The 19,226-nt window shown below is 42.9% G+C and overlaps 1 protein-coding gene across 5 annotated transcripts in view; it reads left to right on the top strand.

Annotated features, from left to right (window-relative positions):
- LOC138473193 (VPS10 domain-containing receptor SorCS1-like) overlaps positions 1-19,226 on the top strand; it is a 3,088,785-nt gene that overhangs the window by 1,664,549 nt on the left and 1,405,010 nt on the right. For all 5 annotated transcript variants that reach the window (XM_069611754.1, XM_069611755.1, XM_069611758.1 and 2 more), the window contains exon 5: positions 18,913-18,986. In XM_069611754.1, coding sequence (XP_069467855.1) covers positions 18,913-18,986 — 74 coding nt within the window. The remainder of the gene's footprint in view (positions 1-18,912; positions 18,987-19,226) is intronic.

Below are 19,226 nucleotides of genomic sequence, written 5' to 3'. Positions count from 1 at the left end.
TTAACATTTGTCAAGAGTGATGTTTTATAACAATGTCTTTACTTCAAAGGGATGAGGAGATATGGAAGGATGAGGTGAAGAAAGGGTAAGGGAAGCAGAAAACCAGGGTACGCACACAATAGAGGCCCATGGAGGAGAGTCCCACTGGGCAATCTTCATAGTTCCCTGAAGACCAGCACAGCACTGAATGCAGCTGTACAAGAATACCACCAAATTCATCATTAAGACAGGGGAACACAATCCTTATTGTATTAAACAGATTGATTGCTTTTAACTTAACTGCGGGACTGGGTGGAGCCTACAATGATTTGTTATGGGAACTCAGAACGAACATACACGCCCTTAGCAGGGCCGGACTGGGGCATACATGATGTCTCAGGCACCAATGAATATGTGGGCCACAATTGCAAATGGGTATTCATTCCTTTTGTGACAGACTGTTTGAGTATTACCCCCGAGGTGGAGGTTTTTGATAAAATGTGATGCAAATTGTGTATTTTAAAGAATATTTATTCAGTAACACTGGTCAGAACTACTAGGCGCATGGTCAAGTGACGTATCAAACTGGACACCATGGGCCAAAACAGTGGCCCACTTTGACCAACAAATCTGGCCCACACTAACATTATTAGTTTTTGGTCCTATTGTCCTATACACCAGTCCGAGCATGGGCCCCTCGGCATTTAATATGATGTATTTGAAAAGAAGTAGGAGATGTGGTTTGATTGCGCAACCAGATAGGAAGGAGTGCACTGCTAGAGAAAGAAAGCGAACCAGGGATACATACGTGCTTCCTTTGGGAACGCCTAACACAATGAATCAGGCAAGTGCATGCCCCTTAGAAAAACACGGTGACTATGAGAGCACAAACACAGTGCTGCAACGTTTACAGGCACAAGCCTCAGAATGCTATTTTCTGATGAAAGCAACACGCTTTCCATAATGTTCCATGTTGTGGGAAAGGGCATGCCTTTGAGGTCTGCAGTAAAGCAGCTTGAGGAATGGACTGTTATTAAAAAGGAGAGACAGTGTGCACACGGCGTGCCGGTAGATCAATAGGGCGAGCTGCGGCATGCGTTTCTACATCAAGCAAACTCCACAGACAGCGCTCTGCTACACCAACAAGACGGGTAAGGATGCGGACTGTCAGAGGAACAAATCACCGCAGGGAGGGCCCATTTTTAGCAACGAGGCGCAGCAGGATGCAGACTGCTGAGGAAGCGGCGAGTTCTATAAATGTAGAGCGAGGAGACACCCCACGGATCACCATGCCCGTCTCCGGGCTCTAGAGCAGGAACACTTGCCATAGCATGGCATATATTCCCCTATCAAGGCTATAATTAAAGGGTTGTAGTGCTGAGCCTCCAAATAACCCACAAGAGGAGCTATTTCCGTATTAAAGTGTCCTAATGATTAGCACAGTTGTTAATATATCATCTTGATTTGCACATCACGTTAATGATCTACAGCCTAAAATACCGTACTCATGCTCCAATCCACCTCCCTATATGTCCTTCTGTCTACCTTTAATAGTACATTATTGTAATGCTAATCAAATGAGTGCATCCTAGAACTGCACCTGCCTGTTTTCCCTGCCCTGTTTCTTACCAGCTATATCTGTGCTATGTAAAATCCAGTGCAAAAAGGCATGCATCTATGCCGAGTGTTGCAGATGTTTGAAGTCACTGTTGAATGTTTTGATCTTAAAGAAAAAGACTCGGTTCCTTGGCCAGGTTATAAAACCTCCAGGTCGGGATGCCGTATTTGCCACAGCACTTTAGGTTATGGCCCGTTTCGGCACCGCTCTATTTGCACAGGTCCCTTTTAGATGCGTCCTTTGGCTGCAGCCAACATGGAGCAAGGACCTGGCAGCTAAGATATTTGTTTTACTGTAGCAACAAGGCCCGAGACTGCGGCCAATACCGCCCCAGGTAATGCCCCCGGGCCCATAGTCACAGGCCCGGGGACATTACTGGGGAACGGTATTGGCCCACCGTCGAGGGGCTTATTGCCATTAGTACCCAGGCCCATTAGACCGGGATACTAATAGAATTTTTTTCTGTTCCGAAACGCTGCTGTGTTTCGGAACAGAAAAATAAGTCAAATAAAATGGCCGCCGGGAAAGGGAAAATGGAATCCATTTTCCCTTTCCGTGGCATCCATCGGGAGCAGACGCGTTGGGAACAGAAGTGTTGGGAGGGTGGGGAGGGGATCGTTTTCAGGGGAAGGGGTGGAGGAAAAAAAAAAAAAACATACCCAAGTCCCCGGCAGGGGACGAATTAAATATATTGTCAACCAAAGCACGTGGAAATGCAATGCTTCGGTTGGCAGTATGTTGTAGTTCTTGGTCCTTCCAAGAGTCTGCAAACTCCTATTGGCCCTCTGGTTTACCTGGGATTTTGTCCCAACACCATTCAAAATGTGATGCCACAGTAAGAACACATGTCAAAACTGGTTGCATCAAAATGCCAGACTAGCCAAGTATTAAAACAAATCATGCTTGGTTTATCGTAGATGCCCAGTAAACAATGTCATGCTACAGTAAGAAATGACTAGACTGGCCGCACCAAAATGCCAGTCTAGCCGTTAAGAACACTTATCATGCATGCCCAATAAAATGATGTTTTAGCATACCACTCTGGCCCCCACACATCCCCTCTCGTTCAGACCCCCATCTAGCTCCCAAAATCATCTTCTCAGCCCAGCATTAAACACAAGCACATACAAATTTGCACACCATTCACTGTCTAAATTACATGTGAACCCATACATACACTCACACAGACAAACCAGCCATCCATACATCATACAGTCACATTACATAATATACAGATGCCCCTCACACGTCTACTCACCCTCCCACCACCTCCTCCTGACCCCCAAAATCAGCTTCACAGCCCAGCATTAAACACAAGCACACACTGCTCTCTCACTCATTTACATGTGCACCTGTTTACCATACAGACACACATATACGCACCCAGCCACCCATATACCATACACTTGCTCATTCACCCACATTATATTACATCCATGTGCCTCATCCACATTGCCCCTCTCCCTCCTCCAAATCAGCTCCTCAGCCCAGCATTAAACACAAATACACACACATTCACACACCATTCACTCGCTCATTTACATTTACACACATTCACCATACATTCACACATATGCCCACCCAGCCATCCATACCTCATACACTCGCTTATTCACACACATTACATGAATCTCATACAGACACACACCCTTGCATGCATGCACGCAGACACATTTCTCATCCAGAACAGGACTGCGAGACTTGTCCTTGGCCTTAAGCCCAGAGATCGCATCTCTCCAGGACTGAAATCTCTGCACTTGCTCCCAGTGGCTGTGTGGATTACATTTGAAACCCTCTGCATCGTCCACGAGGCCTTTTGGGACTCGGGCCTCAATACCTTCAGCTCTCTCTTCCTAAATATCTTCCTTCTCAAGCTCTTCGTTCATCCGCCTCCAACTCCCCAGGGGTCAGTCGCTTCTCCAAGCAACGAGTTGGTGGTAGATCTCTTTCTTCGGCTGGGGCCTCCCTCTGAAACAGCCTCCCTGCCACCCTGAAACTTGGGGAGAACCATTTCCAGTTCCAGAAGCACCTCAAAACCTTCCTCTTTGCTTCTGCTTTCTCCCCTCCTCTCCCCTGCTGAACTCCTGGCTGAAACTCAAACTGCACTGGTTACCTGGCCACCCTCTGATCTCAGGCCCAGGTCCCCTCCCTCCACCAGCTGCATACCTGTACTGCTGCCCTGGCCACCCCCACACTTAGATACTGTGTTCTGTATCCATACAGTCCCCTACCAGCACTTAACACCTGATGTCTGCACTTACCCTTGCATTTGCCACCATCTGGCCGTACTTTTTACTTATTGCTTCATTTTTTTCTATTTATCTCTTGAACTGCACTGTCCCCTCCCCATCACCCGCACCTTTCCCCTACCCCATTTGTCCCCACACTTTCCCCTTCCCCCTGCCAATGCACTTGCGCGATCTGAATGACACCTGGCCTAGTAGGATTGTTGTCTATGTCTTCCCTCTGTTCCCCCTCCCTTGCCTCTTCACGCCTTGAAACACTTGTGTATAGATGGTATTACCCAAATTGACCTTTTACAATTGACCTTTTGTCCTAATTGACCTATTTATAGTGGTCCTAATTGACCTTCTGCACAATGGACCTTTATATTATTTTAGTTATTTTATATATATAGTGGGTTGGTTTTGGTTTATAAATAATATAAGGGGATTGGGTAGCGGGTTGCAGGGTTTTTTGGATTGGGTGAGGGGTTGCGGGGGGTTTCCCCCCACATATATGTCCTAACTGACCTTCTAAATTAGCTAAATTCTCCCGAGGTCCATTCCCCCGAGGTCAATTGTGAAAAGGTCAATTAGTATTCAACCGTATAGACGCGTTATAAATGCCATATCATATCATATTTACAAAATAATAAAATGTTTTGACATTCTTATGGTAGTTTGTGACTCTGAGGAACTCCTCTTCAGGCAGATGGCAGGCCTCTAGCTCCACATTCCAAGCTGCAGGAGCTTGGTTCCTCTCATCCACAAAGCAGAGGAGCCTGAGGCCCCCATCATGACCAGGGACGAGAGGGCAGGGGAGGTGCTCGTACTTCAAATAGAAATCATTTCTTTATGAAGTCACAGTGACTTCAAAAAAGATATTATTTCCATTACAGAAAAAGCGTAAAGCAAGGGAAATTATTCATTTTTGAAGTCAGCGTGTGTGCCTGGTACACCAATGGTATGGCACTGAATGGTTTACATGTTAGCATGCACTGTGAATATTAAGGACGTAAGTCACAAATGCAAAATAATAGTGGGTAAATGCAGTTTAGAACGGTGTGTCTGCATCCCTAGTGGGGGGCCCCCTAAGACTCTATATGGCCATCCTTTACATTTTTTATTCACACTGCCGGGGTGCTTGTGAGCCTCTTCTGTAATAAAAATGCATGGCCTCTGAACAGCAACTGGCACAATGTGCTGTTGGCAGCGGGTGCACATTTGTTCCTTTTACATTTCGTATTGTTATTTTGTTGGTGTTGCATAATTTGTATTTATTTTTTATGTATTTATTGCATTTATTACACACCCAAACTCTTGGGTATCACAGCGAAGGTAAAGACAACTTGTTAAAATATTCATCAGTGACAATTTAAGTGAGGTTACAATCATACAGCATGCAAAGTATTTACAGTAGGATGAATAATACAACAATAGATACAGCATATATACAGGTTATAAGGTGGTGGTTGTATTTGTATTGGTTAAATAACCATGTTTTTAGCAGTTTTTTAAAGCCCATGAATGCATCCTCTTTTTTATGCTGAGTGGGAGGGAGTTCCATTGTTTGAGGGCTAGGTATTTAAAGCTACTGCCCCCTGCTCTGGTATTTCTGTAGCAGAGCGTGGCTACAAGTAGGTGGTTATTGGATGTTAGGGTTCTGCTGGATTCTTTTTTGACCAAGACCTTATTTAGGTAGATGGGGGCTTTTTCCTGGTGACATTTGAAAGTGAAACATAGAGTTTTGAAAATAACTCTGGCTTCTTTAGGCAGCCAATGGTGATCTCTTCTGGTCTTGGAGATATGGTCAGATTTTCTGATTCCTGGGCGACCCGTAAAGCTTTATTTTGTATCAGTTGTCAATATTTTAGATTGGTGATGGATGTGCCTAGTAGCAAGGCATTGCAATAGTCTAGTCTTGATAGAATCAGGGCTCTAGCCAGTGTAACACAGTTTGGTGGGGTTAAGGAATTTTCGGCTTTTAGTTTGGAGGGTGTATGCAGTGGATGATGATATGCTACTGATGTGTTTGGCCATTGAGACGTTTGCATCCAGATACACTTCTAAGGTTTTTACTTGCTTCCGTACAGGTATCATGGTGCTGTCAATGTTAATAGAAGCCTAGTCAGGATGGAGGGCACCTATTTTGGACTGGGACCCCTCGATGAGAATCTCTGTCTTCTCATTGTTTTGGCAGAGGCTATTATGTCAGATCCAATTTTGTATAATGGTGTAGATTTTATTGATGATCAGTGTATCTTTAGTGTAGTTCCCTGTGAGTGGAATAAGGATCTGGGTGTCATCTGCAAAGTTGGTGTAGATGACACTCATATTATCTAAGGCTGAGAAAAGAAGCTTTGTGTATGCATTATAGAGGGTGGGTAAGAGGCAAGAACCTTGGGGTACTCCAATGGGGACTGTGATGGGTCTGCAGCTTCTTTGCCTTCTATGGAGACTCTAGAGGTTCGTTCAGCTAGGAAAGATTTAATCCACATGGACAGTATTAGTCAGAAATATAAAACATTTGAATTGGAGATATGTAGGTACTAAACACAAAATCACTATTCGTTAATTATGCAACAATATGTACACACGTGATCTTAAAATACCTGGAACTAGAAGTCCAGCATGTTGTGTTAATGCATGCAATGAAACGTGGTTTACCAGTAATTAGGCTATACCACAATGCATACAATCAGCGTAATAATTGGCAGCGATAAAAAAAAAGAACTGCACCCAATAGTAATGGAAATGTTAAAACGCATATGGTAATGCTGTTACAGGTGCAAACGATCATGCTTCATGGTGTCCACTAAAAGACTGTAATCAAGTGGAAATCACTGTTTGAGAAAGACATCCACAAAAATGCAGCACTTGCTTGGGATCTGGCCACCCCCCATGACGCAAAAATCGGCAAAAGCAGAAAGCAAAATTACAAACAGAAGTGCACACTCACGAGCTGAGGAGGTGACTATGTAGGCATGCAGGTTGGTGAGCTACCTGATGGCAAACACTGCAAGAGCCATGCACAACCAACTATGGGACAGGGTGTGTGAGCAGTTAATGGTTGTTAATCCGCTGAACCAATATTCACGAGTTTAGACAGGAGTGCATGGCTACTGCAGGGCTCCCTCGCATACTGAAGGTTCTCACAAGGGCAGGGGACTGATTGTTTTTGGTTCAAACTCTGGTCAACTGAAGTCAGCACAATATACACATTAAATGAAATAAGTGTTTTGCAAACCAACATAAAATATCCACCACTGTTTTAGACAGTAAAATATTTTGTAAAATAGACCATGTTTTGTACTTATTGTACAATAATCTGACAGTGATTGGGAAAATAAAATGTTATATTTGTGAGACTTTCAATAAAATGATTGATCATGTTGGCTTCATGTGATGAATTGCATAAACATGCCATTCAGAATACTTGAAAACATCCTATCAATTAATTTGTGTATTTTAAAGAGAAACGTCTCTGTAGCATTGGCCAAATCTTCTTTCTTGCCTAATCATTTTTCAGACCCACTTTGGCCTACTCCCATTTCTAATATGCAGTTCTATGATTTGTAGCAAATTAGTTTTCAGCCTGACTTGCTCGGAATTTAAAACATAGTCTTTGGTTCATTTCACATGAGAGTTACTGATGTATGCAGGACACTCCATGCAATTTCTGGGGTGCTATATCAGTATACCATAGGCACACCCGTGTCGTGGTATCTAGTGAGAAGTGGAAATCAAGAATAAAGAGTTGCATGTCTCTGGCGCCTCTCTCTCTCTTACATTTCAGACAGTCTCCATGTCTCATTTTTTCCCTGCAGTAAACCATCTGCCCCATACTTGGAAGAGGCAGGGCAGATCCTTGACATCAGTCTGCTTTAGGAAAAAGGTTTTGTATTTTATTTATTGTGACAACCCTCAGTACTCATTGTTTGAGGGTTGTTTAGGGGTGAAATCTGGTGGGGGAAAAGGTTGGGGTAGCGTATGTGATGTGGTGAACCTGGGCTGGAGATTATTGGTGTGTTGCAAAGAACTCTGGCGAAAGAATGGGTTTGGAGCAGTGTTTTGAGGTGAAAACAAGGGAGGGCCTCACATAGCACTCAGGACCTCCTCTGTTTTACTGGAGGTCCTTATTTAAGGTTTTTACACATTATTTTTGATGGGGAAGTGTCCTCATCCATTATATGACATTCTCCACATCCTGTATTTTACACATACAGAATGATACATTTACTGCATGTCTTAAGTTGAACACCACACTCTGTATTTGCTCATGTGGTGTGGGACTCCATATTTCATGCTTTATCATTACTGTTAATCTCTTTATGAGGCCCTACGTGATTGTGAAGTTAAGTAGAGTCGGTAAAGCCATTAAAGTATCCGCAAAACACAATGTGCCTCATTACGACCCCGGCGGTAAGGGATTACCGGTACCGGTAAAGGCACCAGTACCGGTAATCCCTTTGCGCCCTATTACGAGTTCCCTTTGCGGGTCCTGACCCGTAAAGGGAATTTGGTGCTAATAAAGGTACCGTTATTAGCGCCTTACCCATTCCCATTGAGCCCTATGGGGTCTCAAATGGGAATGGGCAAGGGCCCTGGTGAATGGGGAATTACCACCCCCTCCAACCTTGGAATGGGGCGGTAAAAGCTCCATTCACCAGGGCAGAGACGGTGAGGTTTTGGAGGCAGCCATGGTTACCTCCAACCTCGTAATGACCCATTTACCCATCTGCCCTCCATCTCTCCTATACCCATCAATCAGCACAAAACGAGGAACACTATCTTAGTATCTATTCATTTCATCGAATGCAAGATCGTCTAATGCCTTACCATAGAAAAAAATGCATCAAAAGAAAAAGCATTGAATGCATTTTTTTCAAAGGTAAATGGTTTATTTTAATTATAATGGGTTTTAAAGGTTAAAAAGGGGGGGAGGGGTGGACCCCCCATTTAAAAAAAATGAAATAAATGCATTCAATGCTTTTTTTCGATTCATTTTATTCTATGGTACGGCATTTGATGGTCTTGCATTCGATGCAATGACTATAAACCCACTATCTTCCTTATTTGTGTATATGGTAACCTTTAGATCAACATGTGCACAAACTAAATTAAAAGCAAGGGAAGCACAAATTTCTTTTTAGCAGCTTCATTCAGGTAGATACTACAGTACTGTTCCAAACAGCGTTCATTACAGCATACAGCAGCAATCAAATCACTTAAGGCATTGGTCCCACACCTCTCTGAAAATATTAATTTCTTCAAATGAACCCCTAGAAATATCACCCGTGGAGTATTTGGACAGTGAGGGCATTTCACTTAAGCCGATGGATTTATAGGCCTGTGGACTTACATGAGCCTTGGAAGACGGCAGCCATCATTGTGGCTCTGATCTAAGTGCTGCACGCATGCTATGGGAGGTGCCATTGAATGTGTAAGCGGATTCAATTCAACACTACAGCTAAGTCAATGCCTAGTGTGGGATGCTGAGGGAAACCCTTATTGATATATTTGTATGTCCAGTTCGTTTACTCTGGATGACAACCCTTATATAACACCCCTCTCTTAGAATCCCCCTGACCCCACTGAGCCAAGAAGTAGGTTTGTTTTGCAAATTAAAAGGTTTATTTGAAAATTAAACAATATATCTATATATCACACTTTTATAAATAAATTGATAATTGTTAGCACACTTGTGAATATGAGCAGTAATCAGCAATAGGTAATCCTACAGTAGCACAGTTCTTGGTTACTTATAAATAGGAACAGAAGAATAAGGTGGCAGAGAATGCTTTATATGGTTCAAGGAAAGGCAAGGTGAGACAGGATGCAGCACAGAAATAACCTTAATATGATTTCAACCAAAAGATAATATGATCACTTTTTCTTGAACAATTCACTCCCCCCCTATGCAATGTAAGGAGATGAAAAGGAGAGCATACAGTTCTCGGGAATGCAAACAATATAATTCAGTTCCCCCCTAGCAAGCTTAGAGGAAAACAGGTAGGAGTTTTAAACACAGGCAATATACTTTGATGTGGTGGCAATTAAGTGAAAAATATGCTAAAAAGGCTTTCAATTCCCTATAGGGGGTTCCAGGTAGTTGATAGATACTTTGAATCAGTTCAGGCCAGCCCTATCAATGATTCAGGGATGGTTATTAGGTTGAAAACAGATTTCAGGGTTGGAAAGCAAAGACAAATATTTTTACACGTGGCTGAAATTAAGCAAAATATCAAATCGTGGCAAATTTAGTCACGTGCGTCGAGCGCAATTACGTAGGCACTATAAGGAGTAGGAAGTCGGTTCTAGGCTTGTAGGCTCGTTGGAAAGTTTAGAATGTTAGCTTTAAGATGGCAGTTAAAACTCGCTCCTAGCACAAACGGTTCCGGAGATACGGCCGATTTAGTAAAGGTAGTTTTTCGGATTTGAAATTTTAAAGCTCAGAATGACAGATGGCAGTTTTCAGTTTTAAAAATGACAGAATGACACGATTTTAGGAGGCAGTTCTAATAGGCTAAAATAGTTTGGATTAGATTATTTTAAACTAAGAGATTGGTTTTGGCACAGTGCTAGCTGGGTACTGACACTAGATTTTGGACAGGAATGCGACTTAATCACCGATCGGGTCAGGATTGGCTGGACTTCTGCTAGCAGTTCTTCACAGCGATCTGGTCTCTGGTTCTCTCTAGTTCCGGATACAGCACTGCTTTCTGGATACTGCTACAGGTTCTTGCAAAAGTTCTTGGCAAAGAATTCAAACAGCTCACCCGGCTGTTGAATAGTTTGGTTGGTTTTGAGGCCTGCTGAAGAGGGTTCAGCTTGTGGATTCAGGCCTCTCTGCTACAAATTCTGGAGTTAATTTCTGGTCTCTGGAGATTGATGGATTTGATGTCTGGATCTCTGGATGTGAAGTCTCCCGGCAAAGCGTCCCACAAGAAAGTGGAAAGTGAATCTCTCTACCTGGGTTTCAATGTTCCTTTTATGTGTTTTGAAAATGGGTGTGTGCCTGGGCCTAGCTAAGCCTGCCCCTCTCACTTATCATTGGCCAAGCTTTCCTCTCTCCCTTGATTGGGGGAAAGAAATGGAGTGTCAGAGTGATGCTGCAGGTTTTATGGTCAGAGGAACCTTCCCTTGTCAAATTGCACACAAATCTATTTCTGACCCAAATACATATTTATCTATGTACCATTTTTCTAATATTAGAGGTCCAGTTAACATATTTTCTGTAGCACGAAACCATCCGATCCCTGTCTTTGTACGATGTCGTATCCACTTATGACAGAATTCTACCCTTTTCATCCAGATAACGACCTCTAAACCTTTCCAGGTTTTACACAAATGTGCACCAGGGATATGGGTTTCAGATGATAAAGTGTCAGATTTTTAACATGCATACATTTGGAGTAACAACCTTTTTTTCCGCTACTATCCCCAAGAACATCCCACAGGGTCCCGACACCTCTTCAAATGTGCACAGAAAAATCACAAGAATAATGATGTTATTTATATAATTTTTACAAGTCCGCACTATGAATTATCCATCTTTTTAAAATCATGCTCTGGCCCCAAAGGGGTGTGGTTTTCCAAAGCACATGGTGGAATTTCTGGTTTATCCACTTCCCCCAAGCTCAGCTTGCTCTCACAGGCACTGCCCCTGCCAGTTTCTCCCAAGAGAAAGCCATTTTACGTCCCCCCCAATATAACATTTGCCTGAGTCAGGGACAGTGCTTTGTTTAGTTTCCTGTAGTCCCCAGGTGCCACTCCCCTAATTCAATCAGAGAGGTGTCATCTCCTTTTGTCAGGGGCAGCAGGATGCAGCCAGGCCTGGGAACACAGCTGCTGAATTCCTTCTCCTGTCGGGGGTAGTTGTCATGCAGAATCCACTCTCTTCAAGCCAGGCTTCAGCTAAATGTCACTTTAATTCCCAGTTTTCTACATTCAAATCACACTGACAATTTTTACACATGCAGCTAGAACGCTGATTCTAAGTTCAAAACGATGGCATTTCAACAGTTGCAAACTATGTTACACTCAAAAGTAGGTCACTCATTTATTTTAAACATTTCGATTTTAGTGGCTTTCTGTCCATTTGACTTAAGCTGCTGACATCCACAGCTCAGCCAGTTTTGTTATAAACATTGTTTTGGGCTCTTCATCTTTCCAGATTTAGTATGCACGCAAGAATACATTCTGCCAAATGTCTGCTGGTGTTCATTGAGATTTTTGAATATATTGTGATGTTTAAAATAGGCACTTTGAGCTTGCATTCAGGGAAACAAAGGTGATTTTAAAGCACTTTTTTTAGCCAACCGGCACTGCTGTTTTTCCTTTGGCACACATTTCACTCATGGCACTCCTGGCCCATCATGCTTGCACTGGCGGGTGGCAGGTCAGGGGACCACTTTGCTGTGCGCAAAACTGCACGGTTCTCTAGGATTCTGGCGCATATGTGGGCTTTTCCGCCCTCTTGGATTTCCAAAGCTCACAGCACCAAATGTTGCAGCATAATAGTCCAAACGTGGGTCAGGACACCCAACAAATGAATAATGATTTATTCACAAGAGCATGAGTGTCAATGCCATGAGAGGATGCAATAACCTTCCTGCTGAGACAAGAGTACACTGACTTCCACTCCATGCATTATGTCATGAAGGTGAGTATAGTTACTAGAGACCAGAATACGAGTCACAAGAATGGTGATTCTGTGGTTTTGAAATGCTAAGTTTAATGGAACGTTCCTGCAGAGAAGGTGAACTATGTCACATCCCTGAGTCCAACAGTAGTATATCAGGCTCCCACAAAGGCATATCTCCAGGATGTTCCATTAGGAGTCCATAATTTATGAAGCTTATTGTGTAAAACCATATATATAAAAAAAAAGTTCTCTGTGCTTGGAACCAATAGGGTGGGTATGTGATCCTTTGCTAGTATGCCAACCCATGTCTGCCCAGCTGTATGTAAATACACTTTTGGCCTCATTACGAGGAAGGCAGTAGGGGGTTAACGGGGCCAGTAAAACCAGGTGTCCTTAGCGGGTCCCGCAAACAGACCAGGATGCTAACAACGGGCCCGTCATTAACAAGTCCATTGTTAGCATCATCCCCATTCCCATTGAGCCCTATCGGGGCTCAAATGGGAATGGGGATGTACCAGGTCCTGCGTCCCTGAATGGGGAAATACAGGGCCCTCCATGGTTGGAATGGCCCGGTATTTCCCCATTCAGGGATCCGGACCCAGTACCCGGAATGGGGTAGCCATGCCGTAAAAAGCGGCATGGTTGCCTCCAGGGTCGTAATGAGGCCCTTTCTCTGTGCATTTGCTTCCTGTGTCCCTATTGGAACATTTGGTGATGAGCTGTCGGTCTCAAGGTACAGCAAAACAAAAGTAGTGAATGCTGAATGGTTTAGAATTAATCTTAACCGGCGGCACAAATCTGCACCACCCTCAAAACCATCTTTCTTCAGCTTCAGCCTACCAAGACATCACCCCAGAAAGGGGAAAGACCATACACAAATCAGGATTTGTCTTTTGTACAAGGCTGGAAACAACCCCAGATATGTTAAGGTCTCACTGGGCATCATCAGTGAGGTGTAGCTTGGGTCCCTAGGCTCAGAAAACTCTGGACCCATATTTGCAAGGTTGGGCATGTTCTCTATCCAACACTCTGATCTGAGAGTAAATGTAGTGTGCAATTATGTGTGATTCCATAATATTATGAACACTATTTCTTATACAGCGCTACACACCCTTGCCTCTCAGAGTGCTGAAATAATAGGCTACCTTATCATCCCACAGAGTAGTACTCAAGTTATCAACCTCAGAAGGATGCATGGTTGAGTTGGCCTTGCCAGGATTCGAACCTGCCACAGCAGGCTGCACACAGCTATCAGGGGCAGCATTCAACGTGTGGTGCTATCCGACTGGTGTATGATACTTACTGTCAGCCTAAGGACTGAATATTTGTCGTTCAGGCTATTTGTGTCATTGAGTAACAAAGGCCAACACAACAGGGTGTCCAAATATCTAGTACATTCTTTCTGTGACATTGTGCTAGCTTTGTTTTTACATTTTGGCACCGAGTGAACATATGTGTGAACTGAGTTTAACTCCTGGCATTCTGCAGCATGGACTCTAATACATGAGACACACAGTGTCGACGTTTTCTCCAGTGTCAAGTTGAAATGTAAAGGTATCCTTTGTTGCACATACACTACTTGGGTATTTAGGCTAATTCATCTTGTTGCTACCACGATCCTGTAACACTATTGTTCTGGCAATGTAGATTCTAGCTCTTTTCCAGTTCTGGGGAACTTCAGAAACATGGAGGCATGTATCTATTACCACCAGGATGTACAGTGGGGTTGTCTTTCAGTGGTACGAAGCCTGATGATGTCAGGATACAATGATGTCTGTTAATCCAATAATGTGTGAATGCCTAACTGAAACAGAGTCGGTTCCAAAGTTCGATCATGGGTAAGCTACGCTGTCCTAGATTGCTAAATAGGATGAAATGACCTGATATACCCATTCTGTTGACACAGTATCAGCATCACACTGTATCTGGCAGAAGATTGTCTTCCCATTCATCTCAATACATTTTCAGAATGCATTCTGTCAAAGCTTGTCTGGCAAACAAAACTGGATGCTGGATAGGGATGCCACAGTTCACTTGTTTACGATATTGCACTATCAACAGGGATGTGTATTGTAACTCTACTCATGAATGTGTTTCATATTCCGGACTGTCTAGTCAGTGCTGACATAGCGGGAGTGCAAATACTGTTTGGTTTTCGTTTAGTTCAGAAAAACGCCTCCCTTCAACCACCATACGCCACCCCCCCCCCCCTCCCGAGAGTGATTATAAATGTATGCAGTGTTCCCCACAACATTCTTCAGCATCTTTGTTAAATGTTTATATGCAATATTTGGTCCAAAACACGCACATTACACAATATGTACATGAATAATGGCACGTTTGTTTTCGGCCATACTCGAGGAGTGACAAGAAGCCACGTCAAAATGTCCATTTCATTTGTTTTTTCTGCATATCCCAGGGTTATTACGTGTTTGTTGTATACAGTGAAAGACTTTAGTCAGCTCAGCAACAATGTCTTCACTAACGACTTTAATATCCTGCATTTGCAAGACCCTGTGGTCCCGAGGCCCCTCCAGAGGATGGCTCTTTAATTTAGTTGCATGCTTTATCTGGCATTATGGCAGCAAGTCGTTTGTCTTGTTGACTTTCACTCAATTGGCAAAGTGCGGTTGTGTGTATATTGTGTGTCATACATCCTTCACTACCGTATACATTCTGGTAATATTCAACAAGGTGTGACAAATTAGCTCCTCGTTATTTACCGAGGGATCAGACTGGCCGCTTCCCTTTCGTATCTGCATAATGCTTTGAATAATTGTATTTTGACAAGAATAAACCACATAGCTCTGCTGCATGAAACATATTCATCACATTACAGAAACTTTGCATCAGTGAAATCGCAATAAGCTGAGGGGAAACAAATGCCTATATCCTTGCATTTTTGCACCAAGGGAACAGACTTGGTCTATGGCAAACATGCCCGCCGTGCAACATTGCACCTGTGAAATTTATGACCTAATGCTATGTAAATTTGCACTTGTGCAAAGTGCCTCTAACACTAACACCACCCATAGGGTCTTCACACTGGGTATGGAATGACAGCTGATCACGACTGGACATGTAGATTTCCATTATTATTTACCTCATTATTTGGCGTCTGGTGTGTTAACCATAACTTCCTGTGGTGCTCGATGCACAGTCTGGGTGTTACATAGCACATTCAAAACATTAGCATTAGGTGGGAAAACGTACACAACATTTATTTTAAATGGATATTATGAAACTTAAGAATAATTTCTTTCCATTTAAATGAATTGGTTAGCAATCCAGTATGTTCCCTTCCTATTAACTCTCACAGGATCGATTGAATCGCAATGTGTTATATCTATATGGCGTTTCTGTATGAAAGTTACATGTCTCCAATAAAAGCTCTGTTGCTGCCTTCCCTTCCAATGAAGACCCAACAGCTCAGTAAACTAGTCATGTGATCTCCCAGCCTGCAGGTGGCAGAGTTAGGCTAACACGCCCCTTCATCTCCAAGGTGACATCATATTTGTGATCGTCTCATAAAATAACATTTGCACTTGTTATTCACAGCACAAACACATGTATACACGTTTTACACCGTTCTCTCTCTTTGGAACGTTTGATGCTGGGCAGCTGAGGCACATCTTGCTTGACAAGGGGGGGGGGTTATGCTTGCAAATGTCGAAACCAGAGGCAGGTCGATCTCCTCTTGCTTAGAAACTTTGCAAGGCCATCACTTTTCGAAATTATGGGTTGCCCCAGATGTCATTTTGGAGGAAGGTGCATAATCGATAATATATCATATTACCTGTTTCTCTTGGATTGGGTTTGGTTATTTATATAGCGCTCTTTCCACACCTGTGTGGTTTCAATGCGCTTTTTCCTCGGTTGAAAGCCCTTGGTGACCGTAGTCGATGTGGTTGGAAATTAGCTAGGGGATGCATGTGTGCATGTTTCCCGTTCTAGGACTTGGGTGGCTGGCAAGGCTTGACTAAGCAGCCCAAGAGAGGCCAGACACATGGGTGGGTGCTGTGGGCGTTAGAGATTGCTATTGTTGAGAGAGTCTATGTGAGACCAGCAATATTGGTTTCCTTTCAGGCTGTGGTCGCTGTATTGTAACCGTTTTACAACATGGCACACTCCAGCCAGGGACTCTTTCTACTGGCAATGAATGCGGCACAGAATAAAAACGCTTTATTTTTATTTGATCCCTGGGATCTTGGTTTGAGTAGTCACCCAACCCGTCTCACACCCACCTTAACGAATACCCTTTGTCACAATGGACTATGAACCAGGCTTACCGCCCTACTGGTAATGAGGCCCATTGTGTCACAGCCTGGTGATAGTGGATGGTGAGGTGTGGCACAATGTCATAGGTAGAACATAGAATGAAGTGGGGGAGTTTGTGTTGTTGGCAATCTCATGTCAGGCTGAAGGTGGTTGTATTCTTTGTTGATCTAATACAAACCTGTTAAAACAAATAACATCCTTCTGTGTTCTAATAAGTGAATGGCTTCAGTCGGTCTCCTCAAATATACCTTATTGACAATGTACTCCAGCAAAATATATGTAACAAGGGTGACATTTCCCTTAGTCCTATTTTCCTCCAGAGAATCACTCCTCGGGTTATCACGTTAAGGGTTCTTAGCCAAACATTTCTAGGACCGATGTTGTATTAGAAAGGTGATGGGCATAGTTTGCTCCAAGCTTGTACCATGAAGGGCAGGCCACAATATAGAAAAATGCTTAGTTATCTACTACTGACAGACATCATACAATTACCTATTGTTGTAGTGTAGTAGTATTATAAAGACATGTATTGGACTATAGAATGTGGAATGAGGCTGGGGAATCTTTGAATGTGGTGGCTTGGGTAAGGGCAGTTGATATAGGACATTAAATGGAGTGAGACATGTATTACAGCCTGGCGTCATTATTGAAGTTATGGTGTAAGAGATAAAATTTGGGCCACCTCACCTATTACAAGAGAGCATTGCCTATGTAATGAAGCAAGATTGAAAGGTTATAAATTGAGAACATGGCCATGGCTAGCAAAGAACAGAAGAGCATGTCACAATATGTTTGCATGGTCAACATGGAGCTGGCATTAATGACAACAGCGACAGATTTACAATGAAAAGATGCCCCAGAAATCGTATTTCTAGGCCATCTGAGCACTTCTGTCAATTTCTTTAACTAAACTGATATCCATAGTGGTACTGTTGGCGATGGTAGAACCCAGTCTGCGAAAGCTCATGTCATCCTTTGTCGGTGCCGACTTTCAAGGTTGCCACGCAGAAATTGAAATTGGGCAACGCAATTTGTGACATTTGCCCACTATCGATGTCCACCGCCCCCCTCACTTTTTGTCATTCCCCTGCACTACCAGAAATGTCTTCAGGACTAGTATGATATTCACCTGGCTGCCTCATCTCCTATCCTTCCATCCCCTCCTTTCATTGTCAAAGCTCTTGCACTATCTGAAACGTCGTCAGGCCTAGTATGATAGTTAATTTCACATTCTTAATGTCTCAAGGCCTTGTAAGAATGTCATTGTATTTTCCCTTGCTCCCTCCCTTGCCTTGAAGCACTTTGAAACACGTGTGTATAGGCGCTATACAAATAAACAATTAATCAATTAAGGGCAGACGACATGGTCTTTCAATGTGGATAATTAGTTAATGCAGTGGCTAATTAGTTCATGCTCCATGCATGCCACTTTCGAAGAATGTACAACAATCATCACACAGGCATATGCCCTAGGTCCTTAACACATTGTATTCCACCTTTGGGGGCCACAATGGCCATAGAAGGCATACATGACATTGATAATGTCAAAGATATCCCATTACAGTGAGGTTTAAAGTAATAGTATGTTCAGGTAAACCACTAACCTTGCCTAATGTGTAGTATGAACATTTACAATCTCCCTAATCAATGCACAATTTACGTAGTGTTTGGTTGTTCCAAAAAATGTTTCCTATGATCTTTGGTTGGAATCCGACAGCAAAAAATCGGTCCATTTTACACAGTTGAGACTACAACAAATAAATGATGATTGATAATGTACATTCTAGGAATACATAGACCTACACTTTGAGAACATGTACCAAATGAACCAATACATCTGATACACCTTTGTCACAGTTTACTCCAGGTGCATATTTGAGTCAGTAAAAAGTCCGATATCACTAGTGATTTACTTTTGAACGTTATGTCAATACAGTCATAAATCATTAATAAAGCACTTTATATTTTACCCTTTCCTTGAAGTCTTTGCAAAATCAACAATCTCTGATTGAAAACTTGTTGACCGATATTTCACTTGCATCAAGACCATGACAGTTCAAGGCTAGGAACAGCCAGATCATTATTCAACTTCTATTTAACCAAAACAATAAATTTGTCTCAAAATAAAATGTTAGCCATACTAACTGCATCAATTTCTTTTTTTCCAGCTATACAGTTCCATGGAATTTGGGAGACGGTGGCAACTGCTGAGTGAAGGCGTGGCACCAAACAGGTTCTATTGGTAAGATATTCAATGGGCCTGGAAGACAACTTGCATTGTAAGGATACTGCAGGGTGGAGTTATAGGTCAGGCCAAAGGGCAGGTAAATTTCCCCCAAAGTTAACCACGAATATTTGTGGATCACTGAGGCATAAATAAGATTGCATGCCGTACCAGCATAGTTAGGGACTCATTTTTCAATCATTGTAAATTGTGCTGTGGGATGCCCAGCAGATTGTTTTCAAACCTCTTAAAGCAGCG

The sequence above is a fragment of the Ambystoma mexicanum genome, chromosome 8 (assembly GCF_040938575.1).
Source record: "Ambystoma mexicanum isolate Mex_15411 chromosome 8, UKY_AmexF1_1, whole genome shotgun sequence".
NCBI lineage: Eukaryota > Metazoa > Chordata > Amphibia > Caudata > Ambystomatidae > Ambystoma > Ambystoma mexicanum.
Note: the sequence above shows the minus strand (reverse complement) of the source record. Positions and strands in the feature narration are given on the sequence as shown.